General features: G+C 35.4%; 1 protein-coding gene across 1 annotated transcript in view; it reads left to right on the forward strand.

The window, feature by feature from the left end:
• LOC150093978 (ubiquitin carboxyl-terminal hydrolase 25-like) overlaps nt 1–14,493 on the forward strand; it is a 551,531-nt gene that overhangs the window by 291,002 nt on the left and 246,036 nt on the right. The window contains exon 11 of the mRNA XM_090413163.1: nt 11,287–11,414. Coding sequence (XP_090269289.1) covers nt 11,287–11,414 — 128 coding nt within the window. The remainder of the gene's footprint in view (nt 1–11,286; nt 11,415–14,493) is intronic.

Consider the following 14,493-nt stretch of genomic DNA (forward strand, 5'->3'; position numbering starts at 1 on the left):
TTTGCTAATCTTTCCCATTCTGTTTAACACGTTCGCTGCCATGGTCCTTGGGCATAGTTTGTTACTGCACGCCAAGCACTTTCACTTCTTCAAGGTCAGTACGAGTAATCTCGTGGCTGGCGGTAAGAATCATACGAGTATATTTGTGGTTGGCTTGTGAGGCTCATATACCAACTATGAGTATACACACGTTCGCTGCTACTCTCCGCACGCCAAGCAATTTCACTTCTTCAAGGTCAGTACGAGTGATCTCATTGCCGGCGGTAATCGACACACGAGTTCGAATTCTTTACTCAAGCCCCGGGCTTGAATAAAGAATTCCAGAAATTATAATCATAAAAGTGATTGAGGTATGTAACCTTAAACCCTCAACCATGGAAAGTTTTGTCTGTCTTAAAATTTTATTATCAGTTGGTCTGTTTTGGCCATGGCAGGGTAGCCATAGAATACGTGTTTCATTGCAGCAATAAAACACATGTTCCTGTTTTTGGTTTATCTTTTTCTGATATATGAACAGCGAGACGAGTTCATTTGCCCTCTGTGTCTAGTGAGTCACTGAGTGAAGTGTAAATTGTAAATTTATAGTGAAACAAATATAAACAGAAAAATACATTTTTAAAAGGTAAGTATATGTAATTTATTATGTTGGAGGTTTAATGGATTTTTTTACAACACTCAGAAAGAATTAAATTAGAATTTAATACTCCTATATTTCATCCTAGTCACTAGGACATCTACGGGGATTACAAAAACAATTAATGTAACATGCACACAAAAACTTACAATACTAAGCCCAACCACATGGGTGACACTAAAGTCCTATCTAGGTGGAGCGCCCTCTAAGGGCGGTAGTAGGTGGCCTGGAATGTAAGGTGGGACCTCTGGTGATGAGTGTTTCCCAAATCTTCGGAAGCTTAATGCAACCGTATTTGTTAAGATTTGGTTGGTTTCTGAGAGCTGCTGCTGCTTCTAAGAAAAGTCTCTCTTTCTTGAATTTGCTGTGGTGGAGCATGTGGTTTTCTTCCATGATACTCTGTGGGTGGTGTCCAAAACATGGTCAGCCAAGCCTGAATGGCAATAGTTGTGTTTAACGATGTACGACTTGTGTTCCTCCAGGCGGATGGATGCTGATCTGCCTGTCTGTCCAAAGTACGCAAGCTTACAGGAACAGGGTACTTTGTAAACTCCAGGCAGTGAGAGAGGGGGGAGCTGATCTTTCGTAGAACGGATAAGGGTAGCAAGTTTGCGGTAGGGCTTATATGCTGTGTGTAGGTTATACTTTTTTAGTATCTTGGCTATTTTTTCCGAAGTGCCTCGGATGTAGGGTATGGTGATGGCATTTTTAAATTCTTGTTGACGAGAGGCACGGGGAATGGGGGAGGAATTGATTATTTTTTTGATACTGTGTTCACTGTAGCCATTGGAGAGGAAAGTTCTGTGTATGTGGTTAAGCTCAGTAGTGAGGTAAAATGTCCAGTAAAATCTGGATACGATGCATGCTATCTGTTGAAAGAACACGGATAAGAAGTGCAATTTGGCCATCATGTCCATTAGAAGGTGCGATAATTCCTCATGCTGAAGAGAACACTTAACCAGATTAACTTGCATTCATAGCTGCATCTCGGTTGCCTATAACAATAAACGCAGTTCCGTGTTCTATGCTGGGTAACTGGACGCTCAGCTGTATTGGAGAGACTAAAAATATAGAAATTATTTTTATTTTTTTCTCCTTTTATTGTACAATTTTTAATGCTAGGACAAAATAAGAGAGCCTTGCATACTTTCTTCCCTTAAATATTGCATTACATTGGAAAATCAATGTCATTTTTAATTTTTTTGTGCCAATATTGTCTAATCACTTAGTCAGCAGTACATTTTATTTGTTCTTGTAAAACTTAATTCAAGATAATTATTTGAAATATTGTGGGAGAAAAACAAAAAGGGTTGCCGACATTATTTTTATTTTTGTTCAAAATCATATTTTATAGAATACTTCACAGATTGCCTGAAGGATGCATTTTTGATGACTTTGCTTTATAGATAATAACATGAAAATCTTTAATCATATCACTAAATTTATTTTCTATATATTGTAATCTGCATTTCTTTGCAATTTAACCTTCTTGGTTTCCCTATATAATCGGTCATTACATATTGAAATAAACAGTTATGAGGTAAATTGATTTGTATATAATTTGTGCTAGCTTCGATATTATGCTCCACTTTTTAAAGTAAGCGATACATTTGATTATAGTCTATCATTCAAAATATGTATAGGTGCATGCATCAAATATGAAATTTCATTTCTATATTTTTTACAATAGAATTGAACTTGTATTTTGTCTTTGATAGCTTACCCCTACCCAGCTGCAACACTGTCACATACCTGAAAACGGCTATGAAACATATCTGCAGTTTTTATTTAATTTGTTGTTTTTGTGAACAATTACTGGAGAAATTACTGATGAATAGATGGGTCCTCTCCACATCTTGTGGGGGGAGGGGGGGGAAGCTGAATGCTTGTGTAACACATATGCATCTTTTTTTTTTAATTAAAATATTTCTTTCTTTCTTGAATAATTGCATCATATAATTTATGAGTTTTCAATAATAAAGGTGAAATTATGATTATTATAAATTAAGAAATTATTTTGACATAAATATTGTATCAGACTGTAAAGAAATATTGGTATTTCTATTTAGGATATAATTGAAAACAAGACTCTTTCAAACCAGTGGAATAGTTATTTATAATTCAATTCCAGGAGTGGGAAGAGAGAGAAAAAGAGGAAGCAATTGGATATCTTCAAAATTAGCATAAATTTTGAATCAGTCTGTGCCAAATATCTTTTGTATATTTTCACCATATCTATGGAAGTTAAGCATAACTATAGTAGTGTGTTTTTTATAGTCTAAAAAACACATTACCTCTGGTAATGTGTTTCTTAGACTACTCTAAAGCTTTTTACTGTGTTGAGCATGTGAAACTCTGGGAAGTAATGAAAAGAATGGGTTTTCCACAACACACTATCAGGTTGATAGCCAACTTGTATAAGGATCAAGAAGCCACAGTAAGAACAGGTGTTGGATTGACTGACTGGCTTCAAGTTGGAAAAGGAGTTAGGCAAGGATGTTTACTTTCTCCTCACTTGTTTAGTATATATGCAGAGGACATCATGCGTGAAGCATTGGATGAGCTCAAGACAGGAATTACGATAGGAGGTAGATTGATCAGTAATCTGAGGTACGCTGATGATACAGTACTCCTTTGTAATGACATGGAAGAACTAGGACTAATTCTTGACAAAGTTAACAAGATCAGTAATAACAGAGGACTTCAACTCAATTCTAGCAAGACAAAGATCATGGTTCTCAAAGGAAAAACAAACAGAGAAGCTCTTGAGAAACAAATGTATCTTAATGGAGAAAGAATTGAGGAAGTCAGCAAGTTTGAGTACCTGGGATCCATTATTAATGTGAAGAATTGCTGTTCAGAAGATGTCAGAAAAAGGTTAGGAATGGCTAAAACAACAGTCAGAGACCTGTCTAAAATCTGGAAGGATGGATCTATCTCCATGGGAACAAAGTTGAGGATTTTGGGTGCAGTTGTTTTTCCAACAGCAACTTATGGATGCGAGACTTGGAACCTAAAGAAGTCAGATAAGAAACGGATATCTGCTTTTGAGATGTGGTGTTACAGAAGGCTGTTGAGGATATCATACACTGAAAGGTGTATAAATGAATGGGTGTTAGAAAAGATTAGTAGAACTTTAAGGCTCCTTAAGGATATTGACAGAAGAAATTTAAAATATTTTGGACACAGAAGGATGGAAGGAGGACTTCTCAGAACAGTAATAGAAGATAAAGTTCCTGGAAAAAGAGGCAGGGGTAGACCATCAATGAGATGGATGGCGTGTGTGGAGTGACTGATCTTCAGAGAGTTGAGGCTGCCAGAAGGGCAAACAGCAAGACTACATGGCGAGGCCTAGTGTGGAACATCATCGAGCATCGAAGTGACCATACAGCATCTGTAGATGCCCAGTGAACACAGACAGACATATTTTGGCAATGTCACATTGCCATCTTCATGGGAACATACAACTATGACATGTGCACGCAGGCATTACAAAAAGCAAATGAGGCAAAGGCAGCTGTAAATTGTCCTACTTTGGCCAAACAGGCAGGACAGCAAATGTCTGGTTTCACCAATACAGCCACTCTGGGCTTGCAGACCATGCTCTGGATACCCGCCACAGAATACATTGGAAGAAAGCCATGTTAATACACTGCAGCAAATTTAAATATGAAAGATTGTTCATGAAATCAGCCTCAGCTCTAAAAAACTTTCCAAACCTCAACAAATTTGGGTGCATGAGACTGCCCCAAATTTGGGAAGCTTGCATCTTGAGAACTTCAGCCCAATAGCCAAGACAACCTAATATTGCCTGCTAGCGGGCACCATTAAGACTCTAGGAACAATAGCAGTTTTCTCTCTTCTGTCTCATCTGCTTTTTGTAGTGCCTGCATGCATGTCTCATAGTTGTATGTTCCCATGAAGATGGCAATGTCACATTGCCAAAATATATTGGAGGCATTTTTTTTATATATAAAAACGAGGCCTCACATTCATAATGTCATTTGTTGTTCATAAAAGCAGAAACGCTCATTTCTAAAACTCGATGATCCATATAATGGTATTTTCCAAGGGAAAAAAACAAAAGCTCATATTTATTTTAATAAATGACTTTAAAAAAAAAAATACAAATCTTTAACATAATGATTTTCAAAGCAAGCATTTGAAAATTATGGAAAAATAATATCTAGAGTAAATGAAAGAACAAATCTTTTGTTCCATTGCACTGATTTGAAAAATATAAGAATAAAAGAGCAAATTTAATAATACCATTAAATAATTCATTGCAAAGAAGAATCTGTTGTCATTACAGGATCGGCTGTTTATTTTCAAACATGTCAAATTAATTTTTTTCTTTAGAAACAAACAATAAATAAATCGAGCAGCAAAAATTTTAAATTTTGAAGGACAAAGAAGAAATTCCAAGTAACACAGTACACTCTAACTCAAGTGACAGAAGGTTGCTCCATGACATTTAAATCCACTAATTGAAATACAATTGCCGTTAAGGAATTAACAGCAAAGAAGGGTAATTATATGATAAAAGACAGAATGTTAATGAGGTTTTGATCCATGCAAATCCTAAGGTGCTCTGAGTATTTTATTCACATCGGCTATTTGGGAGGTTAATAATACTTTCCTATATTTTGGCAGTGTTACATTGCCATCATCAGGAATCACAAAAAACAATGATATGTGCATGCAGGCTAACACTGGACAAATGAGTTGAAGAAAGGCAATCAAAGTTGGGCCTGAGTCCTAAATGGCACTCCCTAGTGGGCTGAGCTGGGTAGTCTTGGCCATTGGGCTGAAGGTAAAAATTGGCATCACTTATCCACTACACCACTACAAGGTATCTACCAGGTTCCTTGTAATTCCAAACTGTCCTGTTATGGCCAAACAGGCAGGACAGCCAATATCAGAATTTCTGAACACAAGCACTACATCCAATTCCACCAGTTACAGCAACTCAGGACTTGCTGACCATGCTTTGGACACCCATCACAAGATACACTGAAAGAAGGCCACTTTATTAGACTGCAGTAAATAGAAGTATGAAAGGCTATTCTTCGAATCTGCCTCAGCCTTGAAAAACTTTACAAAACTCAACAAATTTGGGTGCACGAGACTGCCCCAAATTTGGGAAGCATATATCCTAAGATTTTCAGCCCAACAGTTAAGACTACTCAACTCAGCCCACTAGAGTGCACCGTTTAGGACTCTAGGCCTACACTTTGATTGCCTTTCTTCAACCTCATTTTTACAGTGTTAGTGCCCTGCATGCACATATTGTTTTTTGTGATCCCTGATGATAGCAATGTAATATTGCTGAAATATAGGAAAGTATTAAAATTTTTATTATTAATATTTGAGTATACATTGTTATTTCCAAAAAATAATAGTTACTGACACATTCCTGAATTATAACAATGCCAAGTTCTTTCCTAATATCCTCATTTTTATTGTGTTACTGCCATCAATGCCATCTGTTCTCTCCACTAATCTTTCTCAGAATTCTCATATCAGAGGTCTTCATTCTTTGATCAAGTGTTTTATTTCTAACCCAGTTCTTAGATCCATAAGTTAAAATTGGTTTTAACATTGTCTTTCATATAGCTAGTTTAGTGTTTTGACTGATCTCTCTGTTCTTCCATATAAATTTATTCAGTTGACTTCCTACCATACTAGCTTTACTAATTTTGTTGTGGGATATATTTACAAATTAAAAGTCCTGTTTCGTGGATCAAATCAGTATATTTATATAAGAGCTTGAAGTATAAAGTACAGTTTTATATTCCTATAGCAGTATTTAATATGAGAAGTTTAATATAACTGCATATTTTGTGTTTGTAAATTTTGAAGGAATTTTGGAATATTTTATATCATTGTTTGAATTTACTGTTATGTATACTCACTTACTCCCAAGATGCCATTATCAGATAGCTTGTTATGCAAAAAACTGTTCACCAGTTTCACTGTACGATCCTCAATAGCTTCCAAGTAAGTGGGTAAAAATAAGTTTGCAACACCACTCATAAGCAAGAGTTAAGTTGGAATAGTAGTTTGAATCATGATAACCAAATATCATCATCAAATTCCTGACATGCACCCTCAAGGAGTGTACAGGATATTATGATACTACAAGAAAAAGTTACATCACTACTGACTTCCTCTCAACAAATTTCCTCCAAATTAATCAGTTATCTGCCAACACTCCAATATTATCAGACCTTATATTTCTGTCTCCTAAGGGACTTCTTACTGTATCAATCAACCTAAATCTTGGTCTTCCCGTGGGTCTTTTCCCTGCCATCCTGGCAAACAACACTTGTTTTTCTAGCCTTCTCTCTTGTTTAAGTGATCTTTACCACCTGAATGATGGACAAATGAGGTCTTGCCTCTAAAATTTAAGTGTTGGTGTCTCAATAAAATACTAATATTTTTCCCTTGTGATAATCTTCAGAAATTCTTACTTGTAGTGCTTTCCTGTGCCACATTAATAAAGTAATATTGACATGTTATACTATATTCATCTGTTCTTAACCAGATGGTTAGATTTCTTTATCACACTCCTCTTTGTCATCTTAAATAGATTTTCTGGCTTATGGTGCAGTTAAAATCTTTGATATCTTATTCTGTGAGTTCATTAATATCTTTTGGAATAAGAAAAGCAAACTATCAGAAAAAATTGCTCTCCTCTGGACACTACCAAAATTTTTTAAGGATATATTTTTTTGCAGGAGTCTTTGGAGGTAATCACCAATCTAGGGAGAGAGAGAGATCAGATTCCCTCTGGTGACTTATGTATTACCGAGGGTCAAGGATAGGTGAGCCGAGATCCCTTTTGCAAGAAAAAAAGAGCAAGGCTGTTTTGATAAAATTGAAAGTGACCAGTTATCCTTTTCCCACTGAAGGATCTTTGCAGGAGTTGGAGAGAAAATGTGAAGTTAGGTCAGCTTTTAGTTTATGTACTGTAATAGTGATGCCATATGGATGGGGGGGGGGGGAGTTATAAGCCTAGGTGAGCAGCAGTTAGATTGGAGAGTGGGGGAGGATGATTTTGTATGGAATTGGGAATTGAGGCCTTTGTGCAGGTGAGAATAATTCCTGTGACTGTCTGAGATGTTTGGATCAGGAGAGTAGAAGCAGAAGTCTGAATATGGAAAAGAAGAGTAGAAATTCAAAAATTTATCCTACTTGGTACCTTTAGTAGTGCCAAAGGATACAAGATTAGGAGTGACTGGAGAGAGAGGGTTCTGTTAGAGTGGGAACTTGCACATGATTGTGATATGTGGTATCGAGATAACCCCTACAGTACATTTGGCTAGAAAACTGGTTAAGAAAAGATCAAGGGTATTGGAAGAGTGGAGAGAGAGAGAGAGAGTCATCAGGTATACATGTTGATGGATGTGTAATTCTCATTAGATCATTGCTCTTGTAAATACTTATGCATCTCATCCAGTGCGGTCATTGGTGTTGGAAATGGAAAGCCTTAGGATTGTGGACATTAAGATTACCTAGGAAGATGACCTCACATTTTGGATAGGATTATAGTAGAAAGTTGAGCTTTAGAAATGAGAAAGTGAAGAGGTAAAGGTGATTTTTGAATTTGTAGAGTGGCAAATACAGCAGAGGATCATTACTGAGTGGGAAATGGAAGTGTCTGAAGCAAAGATTCTAAATTTGGCATTCTTTGGCAAGCATTGTGCAATCACTCAAAGGCACAGGTGCTACCCTTCTGGCAAAAGGAATTGTGCGATGTGTAATTTGGACATTGAAGCTGGACTCTGATTGTTGTAATGCAGGTCTCTTTCAAGAATAGAAGTCTAACACACTCACTCACTCTGCTTATATCTTCTCTATAAATAGAACTTTTATTTCCATTTTGTATTTCAATAAATTTAAATTATCAATGTTCTTTTTCCTTGTTAATAGTAACAATACATAAAGAAGTACTATTATTGGAAGTTTTTCTACTTGCTTATACTATAAATTAAAGAGACCAAGAAATTATTATGGTTTAATCCTTTATCCAAGTGTAAGCAAACAAAGTTTACACCTGAAAAATAATCAGGATGGGGCAACTCGTGTATAGAAGCTAATGACTTCACATCACTTGCCTTAGTATCGCATAATGCAAAACACATATCCTTAGTGTATGTATAGCATTATACATACCTGTAAGGATATGGTCTTTGCATTATGGGATACTAAGGCAAGTGATGTGAAGTCATTAGCTTCTTTATATGAGTTACTGCTGTCATGATTATATTTCAGGTGTAAACTTTATTTGCTTACACTTGGATAAAGGATTAAATCAAGTATATAATTTCTTCCCATTCCATTCTCATTTTCCTTTCCCCCTCTTTTTACGTTGCAGTGTCGAGGGTTTATTAATCTATGACAATATAATTTCTCGGTATCTTTAATTTATTTTAAAGAAATACTACTGTTGTGTCATTTTTTTCACTATCATAATTCCTAAATTACTCGTGAATAGTCAATAAATAAATATAGATAAATATGTGCATGTGTGTGTGTTTTCAGATATATATGTTTTTTTTTTTTTTTTTTTTTTTTTTTTTTTTTCAGATGGAGCATTATTTTCTGGGAGTGAAATTTTTTGCTCCAACTGATGAATATATCTTTAGAGGAACAAGTAATTTGTTCTAATACTGATAGCTGTCCAGATAGATAAAAACTTCACGATAGCAAAAAATTTCTATTCTCAATTATTAATTCGTGCACTTAGGTGAAAAAAAAAGATCCATTTTCAGTTTTTCTAAGAGGAACTTTTTATTTTGATTCAAAACCATTTCAACCCTGCTGTAGACCAAACGTGGTATTTGCCAGTGAACATTATCTACCACCTAGTGGGTCTAATTGACATTTTCTCCAACTAAGAAGATATCCTTTGGAGTGAGAATGCTTGCTGGACATACAGCAAAAGTCCCTTTTGTGGAAACAGGCCATACCACAAGAGTTAACAGTTGACATAGGGATGTTGTAAATTGTGCACCACCACCATCTATCTATTCCAAATATGCACTCACCTAGGGATTTTGTGAATTTAATACACACGCTTGTTATATTACTTTTACGCCTATTCTCTCTTACACTGCTGCCAGTTATTTTCTCACTCCAAAGGATATCTTCCTTTACAAGATCCACGAATAATGGTCATTACATTTTTTTGTCTAAACTGTAACATGATGCAAAATTTTAAAGTCCAGATCTGTCGTGAGCACATCAGAATTAAGAGGTTAGTTTTTGATCTTGTTGACATATTGTATAATATGGAAGTAAATTGCTGACTAGAAATAGTAATAAAATCTTAATTTTGTGAGCTGTAATGAAATTCGTGCACTTTAAAGATATATGTTAAGAATTAGATATTTTGCAATACAATTCATACACTGATTTCATTCAACCTTTTCTGTCATTTTCTGTGTAATCAACCCATACCAGATCTCTCTTGACTGTGTTGGAAATATATGTGAGATGTACTGTCTGTGCAAAATATGTATCATGATCACTGTCTTAATAGTCATAGGACCCTGACATCTTGCTGCCAGAACTATTTCTCCATGGCATGGACTTTGAACTTTGCAAGAGATATGCTGTATCACATCATCAGGACTGTGAGTGTTTGGGGTGAGGGCTTCAGACACCGGATCTCTCTCTCGATCCATATAATCCGAGAGATGTTCTGTGTCCTACCACAACACTGCTACCTCCTATCTGTTTCTGCTAGATCATGATATCGGGATGATTCCTCTCCTCAGGTTTTTGGCTAACCTTCCACCTATCTGGATGGTAGGTGAAGGGTTAGCATAGCTAGAAATGAGATTCATCTGAAAAGACGACTTTTGTCCAGTCTTTAGTGGGTTCAATGAAGTCTCTTAAATACAAACAATAGTTCTGGTTATCAATGATTAGGCAGAAGCATGGGTACTTTCAAGTCATTTACTTCGGAGGTCCATACAAAGGTGAGAAACCCCACCATTTATCCCCAGGTTAAATTCCATTTTTGTCTATGGACTTGCACAGGGCTTAAAACCTGTTTATTCAAATTAAGTGGATATTGAATCCAACATTATTTCTTAGCCGAATAAGAAAATCTAAGAGTTTCATGCCGAATATAGAAAACTATAAAAGTTTGGTGAATCCAAGCGTAAGCCAACACCTGGTACATGCCGGGGCAACTTGTAGTAAAGGTGGAGTAAGCTCTGATCATTCTCCTTAGTATTTTCCCATAATGTACAACACAACTCCTAGGAGATGTATGCTGTTATACATTATGAGAGAAGGTCACTACTGAGACCGGTTAGTTTGTTGGTATGCTTCTTCCCTTCTCTCAACCAGTACCCCACAGTTTTTTTTTTTTTTTTTTTTTGTCAATCGGATTACATTCCTTGCCCATGTCAATCAGCAACTTCGAAGGACAGTATGCCCCTGTATCATATATACTGGATTTCACAGTGAAATGAGTTGAGCCATCTGGAAGGAATGACCAGTTCATATTTTGGAGTGATCATATTTGAATGAACAGTGTATGATATATATACTAACATTATACAGAAATGTCTAAATTTGTAAAATTGAATGTTTTCAAAAGAGAACTTACCTGTTTAAATCTTTTCTTTCATTAGACATGGTTCACTCAACTTCCTCCAGTGCTGTTATTTGAATTATCGAGGTTTCAGTTTAATCAGCAGCTTGGGAGGCCGGAAAAAATACATAACAAATTAGAGTTTCCTGAAATTATTTACATGGATAGGTAAGAGTGAATATATGCTACTTTTATATTTCATTTTGTTTGTCGAATTTTAAACACTAAAAAATTAATCTTAAACTATGGGAAATTTGAGTTTCTGTTCATGATAAAAAATAAATAATTTTTTAAAGTTAATAATTTACAGAGAATGGCATAATGATTTAATCAAATCATGTATTGGACTGGCATTAAGGTGCAGACCTCTTAAGCACTTCTTAAGATCTCTTCACCTGCTTGTCTACAATATACATGATCAAGTAAGTTTATTTTATTTTGTTTTTTTAATTTTTAAAAAAAAGTTTTAATTGGGATATTTAGTAAAATCTAAACCATTTCAAAGTTCATTGATCCAGACAGAAATATTATTATTAATGGTATAGTGTGTAGATGCTGCTTGTGGTGGTGATTTTTTGGAATTATTAGAGAAGGCGGCTCGCTGGCAAGGAAAAAGTGTTCATTCCTGCAGAAAAATAGGAATGAATACTTAGGCATCCAGAAATTTTTTGGAAAAAATTTGAGAAAAGTGCAAAGCTAATAATAATCATAAGTATACCTGCTGGGTTTCTTTTCAACAGAAGGATTAGTCATTACTACTACCATGTTCCAGCATTGGTATTTCTTCTTCAACCCATCCACCCCTTAGGATGAGTAGAGTCTCCTGATTAGGAGTCATGATGAATTAATGTAGCTGGCATGTCATTTCTCTGCTGCATCCCATAAGGGTAAGAATTTTTTGGCTGTAGAAGAAACTAGTCCCATGTGTTCATGGACCAAGTTTGCCTGTTATAAGGGATGAAACCCAAGTTTCTGTAAGAGAAAAACCCGTCTATATCTGTATGAGACTGGCTAACCCACCATTTGATTGAAAAGACTTGATAAGGGTTCCTCATGTTATTGTTGAAAAAGATAACTTCAGGAAACAACTATACTGAGGATTCCAAATAGGAACTGATTGCTATTTAGCTTGAAGCAGGATAAAATTGAATTTTATATTGAAAAGAAAGTATATAGGAAAGTTTTCAGTGGAATCAAAGTTGAGCTGCATTCAAAAGTTATTCCAGAAAAATTAAGTTTGAGGACAAGAAACGAACTTTGAATTGGAGACTCATTGGCAAACTCTGAAGAAAACGTTTTTTATTGATTGATTCAGTTAAGAGAAGTGTAGTGAAGCTGTCTGCAAGGATAGAAAAATCAGAAAACCATGGTGAAAGTTAAAGAGTCAATCAAGAATAAAAAGAAAGCATATCAAAAGTTCTTAGCAAATCTAACTGGTAATTAGTTTACGGAATTAACAACGCATATAAAGTATATTAATTAAAGGTAACTTTAATGAAAAACTTCTATATTTCGGCAAAGTCACACTGCCATTTTCAGGAACATAAAGATATGGTATGTGCATGCAGGCACTAACACAAAGCAAATGAGGAAGAAAGCAAGAAACTAATATTGTTCCTAAAGTCCTAATGGTGCCCTCTTGCCGGCTAATTTGGTAGTCTTGGCAGTTGGGCTGAAGTTCTCATAATGTAAGTCTCCCAAATTTGGGGTAGTTTCATGCACCCAAATTTATTAGAATCTTAGCAAATCATTGTGCTTTGATAGAATACAGATAAAAATGTAAGAAAGTAAAGCATGGAATGTCAAACATGATATTTAGCTTCTTCCTGCTCAAAACTGAATAGTTATCACTTTCTATTTCAAATTTCTTGTATATTTTTGTGTCTTAGACCAGTGTGAAGGTATTGCCATCAACAGTAACATTTTGTCACAAAAGGTTTCAGACTTGTAGTACACTAGCACTGTGGGCAGGTTAAGGAATTTCTTTTATCCTCCATTTCTTTATCCCATTTATTTTTAATGGAAACCCTGGTCTAGAGACTAAACATAGAATATTTTTTCAAGCCATTTTAGGCCTCTAGTAAGTGGAGCAGTAGACTTACACTTGGAGATGAAATTCCACCTAAAGCAAATCGCAAACATCCCCAACCAGGTCTGCTCATAGTACTTTTTTCTTATTTCTTGTGTATTCTGTCCATGTGAATTTGAGCACATCTTTATGTTGGAATATAGTATTAGCAATGACTGGTTCAAGTCATGAAACCGAAATCAAGCAAGGATTACCATTATTATTAGCTTTGTCCTTGCTCCAAATTTTCCTAAAATATTTCTTATGTTTTATATTCATTTCCTACTCTACTGTTTAAACCTCTAGCAAGTATTCCCCCCCCCCCCCTTGTGTGCTAATGACTAGAAAAATTCCTCTACTTTTCCCTTAGAATCTTCTGTAGGACTCACAAATAAGTCTCATTGTCCAGTTCTCCATTTTGACACATTGATCTTTGAAATTGCATGCCCTTCATGAAGATTATTTTCTTTGGTGGTATCTTACCTGTTTTAGCATTTGGTTTCAGTAACAAATTATATTTATATTATTTTCCAATGATATTCCTGTTGATATTGGCTATCTTCAGTTTTCTGCAAAGCGTGAGTTTGTTCCACTTGCTAACTTTTTCACTATTTGTCTCCAGTTCCCTGACTGAAACAGTCAGGGAACAAAGCAAATACTTTGATGTTCCAGTCAAATAGAAGTGCCTAGCTTGTTTAGCTAGGCACTTCTAATTTGGCATAACATTCCATCAGTTTTAGATTTAAGCCAATATGGAATAGAATTTGATCACTTCACTCTGTGTGCTATGCCATCCTCAATTGTGCAAAAAGGAGAGGTTGGATAATGAGTGAGAAGCCCTGGTCAGTTCACCGAAGGCCTATAAGGAATGCATTCCTTACAGGCCTTCGGTGGGAGTCTCCTTGTTATCTAGTCATGGCTATAAACAGTCCCCATGAAGAATATAATATATATATATATATATATATATATATATAATAGGAATTTAAAAATAGTGGAATTAGGTCCCAAAAAATCTAATCAGCACAGTTTCACTATAGTGAGTGACCTGTAATTTTTTTTTTTTTATTATTTGTAGTTTGAATTGAACACATACATTCAACTACAGCAATTATCACATCCATATTAATTGCTGTAGGTGTTAACTATAATACAATATAATGCAGTTAAACAATTAAT

This window comes from Typopeltis vanoorti, chromosome 23, assembly GCF_054136105.1.
Source record: "Typopeltis vanoorti isolate ZY-2024b chromosome 23, IOZ_Tvanoo_1.0, whole genome shotgun sequence".
In the NCBI taxonomy this organism is placed as follows: domain Eukaryota; kingdom Metazoa; phylum Arthropoda; class Arachnida; order Uropygi; family Thelyphonidae; genus Typopeltis; species Typopeltis vanoorti.